At 39.7% G+C, this 15,366-nt stretch overlaps 1 protein-coding gene across 2 annotated transcripts in view; it reads right to left on the bottom strand.

The window, feature by feature from the left end:
- The window catches only part of CCNY (cyclin Y), a 127,143-nt gene that overhangs the window by 29,438 nt on the left and 82,339 nt on the right, over positions 1 to 15,366 (bottom strand). For both annotated transcript variants that reach the window (XM_010585443.1, XM_010585451.1), the window contains 2 exons: positions 14,382 to 14,416; positions 3,317 to 3,417 (listed from right to left, as the gene is read on the bottom strand). In XM_010585443.1, the coding sequence (XP_010583745.1) occupies positions 3,317 to 3,417; positions 14,382 to 14,416 (136 nt within the window). The remainder of the gene's footprint in view (positions 1 to 3,316; positions 3,418 to 14,381; positions 14,417 to 15,366) is intronic.

Below are 15,366 nucleotides of genomic sequence, written 5' to 3'. Positions count from 1 at the left end.
TTGCACATAACCTTCCATTTAATGTCCTACTGCACTAAAGTCAACAATAAAACTCCTACTGACTTCCAAGGTCGAAGATAAGAGCATCACAGGCATTGGACATTCTCCTTTATTGTTTGCTAATGCTGCCAGGCTAACATGAAATGTTTTAATCACCATTGGCTTACGATTTTATATTTAAATCCATTAACTTTTGGCTGTCTTTCTATGTAGTTACTCACATACCAGACTCAAATACCAGGCTCCTACAGTCTTATGGCATCAAGTTACTTATTTTAACTCAGGAAGACGACTCCCTGAATAACATACTGCATTATGCATTTCCCATGTTCTCAACCACATACCAAAGTACCTTTGTTTATATTCTGCGCAAAGACAAAAAGTGTCCTTTTATTCACAGAAAGCTACGATTTTAATTACGTATACAACTAACTGATCTCGTTCACATTTGAGACTGAAGAAAATTAAGACATGGCTTCTCATGGTTATTCTCCAGTTTCCAATTCACGACTCCAGCTTTATCGAACGACACATGCTTTACTCATAATAGAGCTTTACTGAAGGATAAAGCAGAACTAGCACCCTCCCTACTTGTTCCAGCAGCATAAAACCCAGTCAAAGCTAAAGTGGAAGGAGCAGGGAGTTCACCGATTCTATTTGTCAACAATTGGTCTTGTCAGTAATTCACTGTAAGATGCTTATGTCTCATACTGATGCAAAATTCCCCCCTCCCTTTCCTTTTCCATAAAAGGCCTTTTAGAAGAGTCAACTGGTTGCTCTGTAATTTTATTCCAGAATTTTTACATGAAAACTGACATACTGCGTGTTAGGAAAACAATATGTTGGACCCATTAGTAGAATTTTCAGTTATTTCAGGTTTGGTTGGGGTTTTTTGTGGTTTGGGTTTTTTTGAACAGCCACGTAGTGGAAAATGTTTTTTCTTAGTTAATAGTAAATATATTTTACTAACCTTGTATGAACATTATAGCTTTTACCTGGCTGCATTAGAAGTTTTCAGATCATAAATGCTTTTTAAATTTTATTTTTTCTACAGATACCTATTTAAGGAATTAAAGAGATACTGTGTACTGTGGACATTTAAGGGACACAGTCCTCAATGAACACAAAAAACACATTTATGAATGAATTTCATCTGACTGAAAGCTATTCACAAAATGAATTAGTCCTAAAAATTCAGTTTTAAATTATAGCCCTAGGAACACACTTGCAGCTGCAGTTCACTTTATGAAAGCAGATGCAAGAATCCATGTGCAGAGCTCTGCTTGGTGCCCATATGGTTTCTTCTGCAACAAAATGTCAAATTAAGTTTAGAAAATATTTACTGTTTAGAAATCCGTATCAGAATCTGAAAGTCTTTCAGGGCTGCAATAGATTAACTCAGATCCAAGTTTCATTCCGCTTTTCATAAGCTGGTTCAGCTAGCACTCACTGCGCAGGGAAGAAGCTTATGGAGCTTTCCATCACCCTACCCTGGCCACCCCACCGATGCTGCCGATCTCCAGTAGATGCACTAATATTGTAAATACACCAGTGCATGACGTGACCCAGAAGAAGTACATGAGCTGGCCAGGATACATCCCTTATAGATTTACCTATGTGCAAGTCATTTATCTGCAGAGACTGCCAGGACGGGGGCAAGAAACGAAGTTGTACTACAAAAGCAATAATCCCACAATCTCCCCACCCTTAAATCTGTTAAATGTGCAGCCAGACAGGAGAGGAGGGGAGGAAAAGCCTCCTCGCCCAGAGGCCTCCTGAGCCAGAGTCCAGTTTCTCACCCCACACAACCCCTTTTCGAACCCTCTGACCCCTTGCAGCTTCCAACCCTTCCCGCGCCGGCAGCCTGGCCCCAGCCCTGCACAACTCCTCCTGGCCGGACCCAGCGCCGGCGCTTCCAGCCTGACGCTCACCCTTTCCTCCCTACAGCTCCGACCCCCGCCACGCACCCCAAGTCTCTCCCAAAGACCACCACCACCTTGCTCCCCCCCCTCCCCAGCTTGCCCCTCTGTCCCCTCTTTCACAAGGCTGCTGCTGGCCACCGCGGCGCGCTGAAAACACTTCTCAGCTGCTGCGGCCGCCTGAACCCACCTCTTCTTTCCACGAGCAGCCTCAGTTCTCATGCAAAAAGGGACCCGAAACCCACCCAAAAGGCTGCACTTACAAAAATCTGCATGCAAAGGATTCTAGAGCAAAAGAGCATGAGATTCCAGGAGGAAAAAAAACCTCAAAAACAAAAAATCTTTTTCCAGTGTTCATCTGAATTATTTTTAAGTTACTAATTAAAGAAAGGTGAGGGAAAGCAAGGCTATATTTCAGGCAGAAACAGCTGATGAGGAATTAGGTGTCAGTCTGACTGCAAAGCCCTTCTCCACTCCCCTCTTTTTTTCCTTAAACAGAAAAATTAAGAACAAGTTTTAGTGACCACCAACATTAAAAATTCGTTTGGAAGTGTGAGTCTTAATATATTTGTCTCTCACGTAAGTATCTCTGTAGCACAGATTTTGCCTTAATAAATTTTTGCATTTGAGTACACCAAGGTAATCGTCCTACAAACAACTCAAGAAAATGTATCAGCAATCATAACAAACAGCATAAAATGCCTGAGCATTTGTTCTCTCATTTTTTCCTCTTACTGTACAAAATGTAAAGAACAATACTTTATAAATACCAATTTCATTTCTCTCCAAATGTAAAAAGGCACCAGTGAAACCTGAAATGATCATCTGAGACATCACCCAAGGGTAAGCCCATGTGCACACCACATACAAAGCTCCCCACTGGTGTGTAATAAACTGTCAGTGCCCTTGTACTGAATAAGGAAATGAATCTGGAGGCAATTAATTTCCATTTCAAACACAAAACTGGAAGGAAAGCTTAGCAATTGAGCATTTTCTCATGAACAGAAAAGAGCTCTTCCATTTCAGATAATTCTGAAATTCTGAATAGACAAGTACCAAGTAAGTTTTGAGGACTCATCCAAAGCAAGCACCCAGTTGAACACTGAAGCACAAGGATTTCAGCTGCTGGAATTTGAGATCCTTAATTGCTGCCTTCTGTTGAAATACGCAGTATTGGGAGGTTGATTCTGCACAGACCTAAAATAAGAGTAATATCCTTTGCTCATCCTATTCACTGCCTCTGAAGCGTGACTGGATTAAATAAATTTACTACTTCAAAAACTAAAACCTTTGAAGCTTGCTTAATAATGGTTCAGAAATATGTATACATAAATACATATATATATATATATATATAAAAAAATGTAGGTTCTAGAAAAAAAAATTATAAAACCCACCATTTGATGGTATACTTGAGGTTTGGTTGACTGACTGTGCTGTCATCCAGGAAAATAGTGGAGCAGGAACTGTACTTCCTTCTCAATTGCCCAGGAGGATGCTATGAAAAACATGCAAAAGAACAATGGCAATTATGTAATACCAAAGCATTTTTCTGAGGAGATGTAAGAATTTAGAAAAAACAAATTTCTCTGTCTCTCACAATGACGCACACAGTAATGTGATCATGTTTTGAAGCAGTTCAGAAAGTTCAGAAATAATTACCAGTACAAAAGTCACAAAAATCCTTGCCTGAGCCTTGACTAATGCTTTCAAGTCCCAATCTCCCCTCCATCCCTCCTTTCCCAAAGCCATGCAAAAATTTTTGTGCAGAATTACTCACATACATACATACATTTGGAAATCAAAGATGAGTAAGACCTATGTTTCTGTCCTCGTTCCAAAAGTTAGTGGAAGAGTGAAAAAGAAACTGTGTTAACGTGAAGACTGATTTAGAAACAGATACAAAACTATGCTTGGAGAAAAGAGAATTAAAAAAAAAAAAACAAACAAACCCTAACAGAATGAAGTAGGGGAAAGAGGTCTTTACAGTAGAACTACTAAAACCTCTAAAAATTAATATGCCAAATTCAGAAAAATCAATTCATCAAGAATAGTTTGTTATTTGACAGGAAGATGATTGATCAAAGGATGTAAGAGAAAGCGGACATGCAAATAAAAAAGAAACATATCTCTTAACAGAAAAAGTTTTCAACAGATTTCAACCCTACTTCTGCACTACTGTAGGAAAACACTGGAAAGCTCAGCCACAAAATGACATTTGACAACACTTCTTATTTCTGAAGATGTTTTTGTTGAGAGGGCTTCTCCTTCAGCTGTTTAGAGCAGTCAGCACTCCACTGGTCTAAAAAGAATAGTTTCATCATATCAGCTAATAGCTATCGCAGTCATTAATGCTCTTTCATTTTATCCTTGCTTGTTCTACCTATGCTAGTGAATAACTTGACCAAGAACCTGCGTCAGGAAAGTTAAGACTAGTCAAATTACATGTTTAACTTACAATAAAATAGTTTTAAAATTCAGCTGGCACATCGACATGGAAATTTTCATTTGCCTCACAATGAATGTTGTTTCCAGCATTCCAGTGGAGAGATCAATGTCAATACCATCGGTGGAATCCACAGGCATCTACCAGCTCAGAGCAACTGAGTATCTAGGCTACAGTCCTGTGACTCCTACCTCAGTACATCTTCCCCTGCCTAATTTCCAAAACATATATTATTACAAGTGTCAGCACTCCATCATCTAACTAATGTTTCCTTTTCCATAGGCAGCAGACTTCTTAGCAGCATTCATTAAATACAGAACAGCCAGACACCTGGTAGAACCTACATGCATCTGAGTCATCCTTCTATTTTTCCCAGCTATGAGTGAAAGTCTTCTGTTAATTGAAAAAGTCTTCTGTTAATTGAAAAAAGTCATTTTCTGAAGCTGTTACAACTGTAGAAACATTATGTTCAAGTGATTTGAAAGCTCACCAACAAATTCTACCAAGGTCCGTCACTTGACCAATAAAGTCGTAGGCTGAACTGCTTTTCTTAGAAGTGAAAAAGTTTACCAAGAAAATGAAAATTAACTGCTTTCAAAAATTCTCCAGGAGCTTGGAAAGGTACTTAGTAATACTTTGGATGCTCACAATCCATCTACCTTCCAAGCTATTATATGTTAAGCAAGGCAACAAACAGAAAATTTAGACGCACTGGAAGCATTAATGCCATAAAATGTATCATCTAACATTGATGTATACAGAGAGAGTGACTAGGGGACTGGTGATTCATAGCTTTTGTTCTACCACAGGTTAGTTCAAATTTCTGGATTAGACTGTTGAGTACCTTCCACAGGCATGATAAAGGCAAAGCAACTTAAAACCAGCTGAAAATGAAACTGTCTAGCGGTTGGAAAAAAGGGAGAGGCACAGACATTTCAGCATCATTAAAAAAAAAAAAAAAAAGGCACATGGAAAGTTTTAATCCTACATTTGAAGTGTCAGCATGTTTTAAAGGTTTAGATAAAATTTAAGATAAATGGACTGGATTCATTCAAGGCAAGCCTGAGTAAAAAACAGAAAACAACTCCGTAGCAACACCACTATCAGATTTAAATTTTCTTATGTAAACAGCACTCTAACATTTGATACATGTCAATAATTAGAGCCACGCACCTTCTTTCTGAAACTACCATATCACAGAACTCTCTATGGTTTTTAGCCCACTTCACACTTGGTTAGGCTTAGAACTTTTCACACTTCAGAAATTTCTGCGGCGTCTCATGCTTCACTTTCTGTTCATAACAACTTGGCAGGAAGGGGTGCCTCTCCCAGACTGAAGAATGGTGCCAAGTGTAAACTTACTATCTTGGGTATATATACACACTTGTGCCATGTGAATAACTAACCTATCGGTAGATCAATATTCCCAGCTTCTACTCTGAGTCCAACTGCAGCCATATGGTATGCCAGGTAACAGATTTTTTGCCTTTTCCAAACTACTGGAAAACACCCTCAGTTGCCTATTCCAGCTTGACTAAGCTGGAAGACATCTGAAGTCCCACAGTTCCGTCAGCCAGGCTTTTCTGAAACTCCATAAAATGCTGCACAGGAACCTTCTTCATACTTGCCAAGGACAGAAGAGGTTACTGAGCATCACGTCAGTATTCAGCACTGTCCTATCCAGAAACCCTCTTCTGTGTCCATTTCAATGGAATAAGTCCACCCAAAACTGTACAAGAGCTTAATGCCTGCACATTTCAAAGCCGTCATGTCTGACCACAAAAATCTTCCATTTAGACAAGGTAGAGAGGCTCTAAGCCAGAAAAATCAGAAGAGCTGAGAAAGAATATAGAGCCTTTGAAGAAATTAGACAAACCCTCTAACATTCACGGGATCCTCAGGTTCTGTCCCACCATTAAGGCTGACACAGGGAAATAAAGGACTTGTATAGCTCCTTTTGTAAATCTTCATATGGAAACATGACTCTGAGTACAGGACACATGTGGAGCCTTGAAAATCTCTGCTATTACCAGTATTTACAAATTAAAAGCAATTCATTAACATGACGTGGGATTCACTTTAAATGTACTTTAACTTGCAGTGGTACTGCTTTTGTACCCAAGCTGAGATTCAGTAGATGTCATGCTTCTCAACTTCAGCAAAACTTCTGACTTTATCTCACATAAAATTCCCGAAGGGCAAAACAAGGAAAACATGGCAGGTAAAAACTACTTGGAAAACTACACTCTGGTTACCCAGAGATCACTTTCAAACTGGAAGGTTGAAGTAAGGAACATTCCACAGAGGTCTGGTCTACTTAGTGTAAAATATTGAGCAATAACTTTGAAAACAGCATCAAGGCATTTTTTACTGAATTTGCAGCTGGCATTAACTTGCAGAGGACTCTTTTATAAAAAAAAGGAAAATATCATATAGGATTTATAGAGTTACCATGTATACAACAGGGTAGAGCACCCTTCCACTCTGCTCAGTTGGAATTTTATGTCCAGTTTTCACCACTATATTTCAAGAAAGATGAACTGATTTCAGAGAGTCAGGAGAAGAGGGCAGCAAGATTAATCAGAGGTTTGAAAACCCTGATTTAGAAGGAAAAACAGAAAGACTGGAGAGGTTTTCTCCAGGAACAAAGACAATAATGGCCTTAAGTTATGTTGAAGGGAGTTCCAAAGAAGAGAACATTGTTCTCCATGACCATTGTGGATGGGATAAGAAAGAGCAGGCTTATACTGAACTAGGGAAAATTATGATTGGCCATGAAAGTGTGAGACGAGGTGATGGCAAAAAACCCCACCCAAACCACCACCTTTGTCTAATAGCAGGGATAGCATGAGTGACTTGAGCAGTGATACAATCTCCATCACTGAAAGTTGTAAAGAAGAGGTAAATCAAACATATGTCGGGAATAGCTTAGATGCAGGATTCTGCTCTTAGGCAAGAAAACAGACTGAACAACCTCTTGAGATGAATTCTGGACCAATTTTCTACAATTTTATGATGTCTTTTGGTGGAAGGGATTTGTAGCTCTTTACTCCAGAAGCAGTTGTTATTTTTCTCATTTCAACCAAAGATGTTAATTAAGAAATGCTGACATTATAGGTTACAACAAATACGTAATAGCTGTTTTGTGGAATTTCTTTACGACATCTATATGTCTATACGATGTATAACAGAAAAAATTGCTTTATAACTTGCTAAGCTTTTACATGTGTTACAGAACAAGCTCCAAGAGATCAAGATTCAATGCACTTCCATTAATGCCAGGTGTTTCTAGCTCTTAAAACCAGCAGTTTTTCCTTCTTGCACAGCTAACACTAAGAAAATATCAGTGCTTTATTCTTCTCCCAGCTTCATCCTGAAACTTTCCAACTTTCCAAATCACATTTGTTTTCAGATATTTGAACAATAGGATCTACTTGAAGTTTACATAAAATACACCTTATCAGAACTAGAATGGCTTAGTTTGCCATCAAAATCCTACAAGTTCTGCAGAACTGCTTCTATGTACCTGCTATGAAAGGAATCAGAACAAATTCCTAATTAATTTACAATGAGAATACACAAAAGGATGAACTTCTCTCAACCTTCATTTTAGAATCACTCAGAAATTAAACCTAAATTTGTTGGGAAAGGGAAAGGGTTACTATTTCTTTTGTTAAAATAGTCATTTTAGGGTGTTTTCAGGTAGAAACATCTAACAGACGGGTGGGTGCATACTGACCAAAACCCACACTCAGAATTGACCAGAATGGGTACCAGCCAGCTCTGTCCTGGAAAGCTCTTTAGCAACACTAGTATGGCATTCTGCCCTGATGCTCAGCAGGATTTGTTCATTTGGGCGCAACACTTCCCTAATGAAGCTATACAGCTTTTGTACCAGAGCTGGCCTCCAGCCAGGCAGCTTCCAGTTTGGCAGAGGAGCTTCCGTCTTTTTCAGCGTTCTTTTGCACTTGTCCATCAAAAGATAATTTGCAGCTTCTGTCCTAAATAATGATAGTACTGTCTCCTCTTCCATCAAACCAGGTGTAAGTTATTGCATGATTTTAAAAGGTACTATTAAATAGTATTTCCCCCCATGGAAAAATTGAGGCCTGCTTGCACCCGTCTGTGGAGACATGCCCATTAGCTTCCAGGCAGTAGAGGCTGGCCAAAATGCTAATAGGCAAAACTGGCATGTAAAAGTACACATGAAGCCAAATTACAACAGCAAGCAAAAATACCAGGACTGCTTCTCTCTTGGAAAAGGGAGGTTCCTATCTTGGGGATCTTCTATTGCTTCGGGACATGATTTAGTTCTAACAACATTTTTCACAGAAGAAACATGATTTTACAGGTCAACAAAGCGCTTCCAAAATCAAGCAAGCCATGCAACACAGTTCTCTGCATGGCTCTGCAAAGCTCTGCTTTTACTTTCATCTTGCACAGTTTGATACTACAGCACAATTGTCTACATTCAGTGGCTAGATATGGATATATTCACCTGAACAAAAGCTATAGAAAACCGCACCATTGTATGTTTACCCTTCTCTGGCAATATCTACAATAAAAAAAAAGATCCAGTCCAACCACTCTTAAGTCCACCCATTGTACCTCATCAGTCTATGACATGATTCAACCTTGACCTCTGTTGATTAGTTTCACCAATGTTTGACAATGTCCAAAACTGATGCCTTAGACTAGATCTGTACTTGCAAGTTTTTTGCTCTCAAAGCTTGTCCTTACTCATGTCAACTACAGAAAACTATGTCAGCATGCCACTGAGCTCTTGGGGGGCTCAGCAACCATTGGGAAACTCTTCTGCAGCACACACAGGCCCTACTTAACCACTGATAAAGCACCCTGCTTTACAAACCTGAAAGATTAAACATTTCTTTGAACACTAAAAGCAGCTCAAAGGCTTGTATTTACATAGCGTATAATTGCTGGTGTTGTGCAATTTGACCAGAGGGACTTTACTAGGCTCCCAGCACAGCAAGTATTGTATAGCAACCTTGTAAAAGAACTCCCCTATGTACTCTCCTTCTACTTTAAAAGTTATCTTTTGTGTCTCCCCCTACAAAAGTTTTTCACTTCATATAACTTAATGCCTTGAGGCCGATAGAAGAGGTAAAATTCTTCACCCTAGAGGACAGGAAAAGAAGCAAAGGGCTGAAAGATACTAGAAAAAAAAACATTTCAAAGAGTAAGTTTAAGTAAGCCATTAAAGAAATCCTGTTTATTCTAACTTATTGGAAGCCTGAAAAAGCATCTTAAACAGCATCTGTTAGGAAAGGCATCAGTATAGGGAATCTGCGAGATGGGCCAGATGGCCTATAAAGGCCCCCTCTAGACCTGTTTTTTGTGATCTTGCAACGGAGAGGAGCAAAGACCACATTAAGCAATCTCTAGGAGAGCTTCAAGAGCACCTGAGAAGCCTCTAATCTATCTTCCAGTTTATGATGTTGTTCTCTTTGAGTAAGGAATGTTAATTAAAATATCTTAAGGAATTTGGACAGCAGTTATAAACCTTTACAATAGCCAGCCTCAGGCAGCCCACTTAAAAACAACGTTTCAAATTTTATGTTGTGCTTTGCATTTTTCACGGATTAAACTCCTTTTCAGACTATGTCCCCATTTCAGTATGTATCTTATTTACTCTTATAATCACTAGCTGAAAGTGTTTGATTACCAGTCACATGGCTATTAGTTTTACAATAGGGAGGCAGAACAGCCTCTTTATGCAATCTGACAAGAAAATTTGCGGGCTACATAGAAGAAAATACCATACACCATTTCAAGCATGCAAAAAAGCTCACAGAAATTGCTTGTGCCACACCATGTACAGGAAAGGACCTCTCTGTTCTCCACTAGTCCCCATCAGCAGGACTGCTGCTGAGAAGAAGCTTCCTGTGATGTGAATCGTTACAGGGTCACTTACAGGGACTGGGGTTCTGACAGGAATGATGCCCAGGAACTTTTCCTCAGGATGCTGATAAAATTTTGGTCTATACATAGATGTTAGTTTTTCTACTTGGAATGATAAAAACAGTATTAGTCTGCTGGGATTTGAACATCCAGTTGCCAGGTAGCAGACAGCGGAAGTCATGTCCAGATCCCTACACAAGACGATGCTGAAAGGAAGCTGTTGCTACAAGGCTGATGAAGGGTCTCCAGAATAAAAAAAAAGTATGCAGAAGAGAGATATTACTTCTTTTTATCTTCCTTCTCTTTTCCCTCCGTTTATGTTCCTTCAGAAATATTCCAATATGCAAAAAATATCCCTCATTTTTACTGGATATTACTGTTCATAAACACAGATTCAAGTTTAAGACCATATCTTGTCAAGAAGTAAGTACTTTGGCAAACAGAGCATTAGTATTTCCATCTTGTCTGAAAGGGAAAATTTCTAGAAAAACTTGATGGAGAAAACAACTTTTCCCTCCCCAGCCCTGTTCCTTTCCCCTGCAAAAAAATAATCACCCAGTACAAAGAACTAGCAATTGGAAACAATAGTAAAAAATTCACTTTTTCTCCCCCTCCCCCCCAAAAAACATGTCTTCCTGTTTGCTTTCCTTGTACAGGCAGAGATACTGATGCAATCTCTCCTCTCTGAAAAAGGAAACGCCTCTGTCTCAGTCTGCATCTTTATCCCCCTCAGCAGCTTGACTAAGCAGATTAAAAGAAAAGACAAGTGCACACTGAAGCAGCATTATAGCCATAACAAAAAATAACAACTGTCAGTTCAACGGGAAAGGGAAGTAGAATCCACTGCAACTGCTTAGAAATTAAAATAGGCTGGAAGAAAGCAAACACGCCAGGTACACTGTAGGTAGGTAACTTCCAGCACCCACAAGGATGCAAAGGATCCAGTACCGTCCTCAACCTGTCGTCCGTCTCCCTGGGCTCTGTGAGAAGACAGAGATGACAGCTTCTCCACAGCACCTCTGTCCCCCCCCACATTCATTCCTTCCCCCTTGCCTTCCCCACCCCAGAAAAAGAACAGCTGCTGGCTTCTTCTATCATACCTACTGACAAGGCGAATCTGAAATGTGGCAACTGCCAGCCCTTGACAAAGCACAATAAATCAAAGCAGGAACCCACTATTTGTATTTGGAGATCAAAGGAAACTATTCAGCCAATTAAAATATTTTACAAACAAAAGCAAACAAGAAAGGAAAAGAACAATGGCATGATCATACTGAGAAAGTGCATTTTTAAACAAGGAAGATTCAATATTAATTTTTTTCATAGGTAACATTTTGAAACTGTGTTTGTATAAACTACTATTCTCATCTGTTACTACTCAGAACTAGACAAACAGTTAAAAAAGAAAAAGCACAACTTTTCTTGATACTTCTCTTGCTAGCCAGCCACCCTGCTCACTTGGGAGATGTTTAACTCTGCCTGCAAAATAACTAATAAGATACTGCACAAAGGGATAAAAATATTTTGTTGCTCGTCTTGGTTATTTGTCACAAAAGGAGAATAAGTATGAAAGACTTAGGAAAAAAAAAAAAAAAAGATGACGTTATGGAAAAACCACAAAAGAGAAGAGAGCTGCATTATGGTGAGGAGTTCTTATAGAAGGAAGACAAAACAACGCTCCAAAATTTCTTTCCTCTGGCTTGTTTCCTCCAGAGCAGATGTGGGGACCCAGCACTTCACATCAACAAGGAAACAGGTGAGTAGCAATAGCTCCTGTTAGAAATGCATTTAGCACACACTGAAAAATGGTGGAAAAGAACTGATCAACCAATAGGGTGTAGCATAAAGTAGCTTATCATGTAAATACTACTCATCATCTGTCACATACAATTGTCAAATCTAACTATTTCCTCAAATTTCTTCAAACAAGGCGGTCTAGGAAAATTATGATGGTTCCCTGCAGTCTACAAACCTAAACACAGTTGCCAGTTAAAGGCCACAGCAACCACTTCAAAAATGATCACCAGTTTGTGCGTCAGCTTTAGCAGACTGAATATTTAGGAGGTGCTGAATGAGTACTCACAGGTGTTCTGAAGTAACAACTTAAACATCACAGGCCACATTTGAAAATATAGCTTACCTATGAGTATTGGCTAAAAAACTTAACTGACTTGTAAGGACACACGCAGAGAAAGCCATGGTAAGGATTTCAGCTTCATAAAGATTAATTTTAGCTTTGTAATTCAGAAGAAGTATCTTATAAGTACAAAGAAGTCAGACTTAAGGTAGCAATAAACCAGGCTACTGAGGGAAGTTTACATTGCTGCAACCTCAGCCAATGCTTTGAATGATACTTGAAAAAATAAGAAATTAGGAAGAGGTATAGTGCTTAGGGTATCGACTGCATAATCTGCTACATTGAGCTCCCAACAACACAACTCCTCAGTGGTATGATCGCCCTTCCCTTTTCTGCAGTAAGTCCAGCATTGCCTAAAAATACTTTATACCAGGGTTTGCAATAGTGTGCTTCCAGCAGCATTTGTAACAGTCATCTTTGTTCAATCTGCCAGAGGAATCCACTCGCAGTCTGCCTAATGCAGAACACATCTTTTACATGACGTGAAATGATTCAGGACACGTGAGACTTTTATCCATGACACAAGGTGGACTGTCACAGAAACTCAGTTAATAACTTGCTTTGCAGTGTCTAAATGTTAGTATTTTTTTTGCATTGAACCCTCCAAGTTTGAGGCTAAAAAGCATGCTGGAAGTTACTGAGCACGCATTATTAAGTTTACAGGAACCCTGTGCATTAGCTTTACAAGTAATTTTGTAACAACACAATTGCACTGCAAACCACCCCCACATGCGCTGTAAGCAATGGAAATGTTTTACAGGGGAATAGAAGGTGAGAAGCACCGAGAATACCTGCTAACCTTGTGGGGCCAACTTTAAGGCTTTTATAAGCCTCACAGTATGTCATGACTTCCCAAAATCTTAACTCTTGGGAAACTGAAAATCTCAGCTTGCTCTTGAAGCCGGGCAGTAGTTTCAGAAACACTCAGCACAAACCAGTTCTGCCAACAAATGAAGCAGTCCTGCCTTCTCACCCCATTCAGCAGCTCCCTCCCTTCCTGCGGGCGCAAGCCCTGAAGTGAATCACATTTAGGAGCAGATCCATTTTAGCTTTTGGCCATGCTGAATCTACCTGCATTCATGCCCCAATCCAGTTTACCTCATGCTGCACAAACATTCGCCCCAGCACAAAGGGATGCAGAGGCTATAAACCACATCTGCTTCTTTCAGCAGCTGGGTTGGCTTAAAAGTGATTCATGAAATGATGGCCTATATTTCCAGACACAGAAAAGTTTGGGAACTTCTCCCCATTTCACCCTAAAGGCAAATACCATTAGGGAGACAGTTCTTTCCCTCCTCAGTTTTACTGAGGCGTGACTCCAGACATTTCAGCACAAGGCTTAACGTACTGGGAACCGCACTGGTTCCAGGTGCTTCAGCAGTACAAACGATAGTAACTGGGGCAAAGAGCCTGGTCCTGTACCGAAAGCAGGCTATAGGAGATTTGCTCTCAGCTTCACCAAGAATTTGGTTCAAAGTGAAGACAACTGAAAAATGCCCAGGGTACACAAGGGTATCAAAACCCCATCTTCATACTCGGCATGTACCACATGTCAATCCACATTTACATTGCATCAACACCGGTCAGGCACTTCAGAACTTCTGTGCAAATATCAAATGCTGCAGCTCTCTGCCAAAGCAAACTTGCATACAAATGTAATTTAAAGCTTTGAGAGTTTTTGTATTAATTTTAAAAATCATACTAATGCGTGCAGCTCTTTGTTCGAAGTACCAGTTACCTACATACGCTGGTTGTGAGCATGACACTGTCTTCAGACCAAACAGATCCGTTCCACTAACTCAATAGCCAAGACCTATATTTCTGGATCCTGATGCAGAACAGACATCTGAAGCATCAGCACCCTCTCACCAACATGGAAATCATGTGTGATAACTCTTATTTACTGTATAATATAGACAACAAGGAGAAAGCTGCATAGTGAGGCATTTTCACTTACGTGGTTTATATAGAGACTCTTGCGTTTTTCTCTCACTGCAAAAACACAAAATATGATAGAAATATTACATGACTATTTTTCCCGATTCAGCTTCTTATATACCATTTATAATAAAAAGAACAGGAGGCTATCTATGTGCAACATTATAATTGCTTTTGCACTAACCAAGTATATTTATATATCATACACAGAAGGAACACGTATCTGTATGCATAAAGGCATTTATGCTCACTAGTGTGGTGATGGATTAAAATTCTCATCCATTTGGGTACTTCACCAGGCGTTGGTCCGCATGGGAAAGTTAATATGCAGTAAGCTACAGTCCAAGTTAGCGATGGATTAGCCATCCTTCACCAGTTCTCTGTGTGGGCACTCCTGAGCCACCAGTGCCTTCATGCAAGGTACCTTGCTGCAAAGTGGCCTAAAGCACCTAAATAGCTACACCATGGAGTTAGCAAATTCTCATCATAGCTTACTGTGCACTAACTCCCATAGAGGAGCCTTGAAACCATATGCATTACACCACTGCCTTCTATAATGATCAGGTGCAAGCCTGAAACTATTACTCATGTGGGATATAACAATGAAAATACGTTACTCTGGTGAGTATGAACCAGTCACCACAAGCAAGGGTTGCAAGTCAAAGCCACAATTAGCCAAAATATTCAGAAAGTAAACAGCAACAACAAGGGAGATAGATGTATAGAGTCTTAATTGTCAGGCAAATGCTCGTTACAGCTGATTAAATATACTCTATGTAATTTTTTTAAAGCACTTTCCCAATTAACTCACCCCATAGAGAGCCTGTGGAGCTCTGTTCCAGTGAAAATACCACAGCATTTAGGATACAAGTCTGGAGGCAACTAACACATAAATCAAACCGCAGGATTAAAATAATAATGGTTTCATGCTGTAGGTGATTAAACGCACTTTGGTGCACCATGATCTGAAAGCTATGCAACCCAATGCACTTAGCAAAATAAGA

This window comes from Haliaeetus leucocephalus, unplaced genomic scaffold, assembly GCF_000737465.1.
Source record: "Haliaeetus leucocephalus isolate CR32 unplaced genomic scaffold, Haliaeetus_leucocephalus-4.0 Scaffold0, whole genome shotgun sequence".
Lineage (NCBI taxonomy): Eukaryota > Metazoa > Chordata > Aves > Accipitriformes > Accipitridae > Haliaeetus > Haliaeetus leucocephalus.
This window is presented reverse-complemented; position numbering and strand designations above follow the sequence as displayed.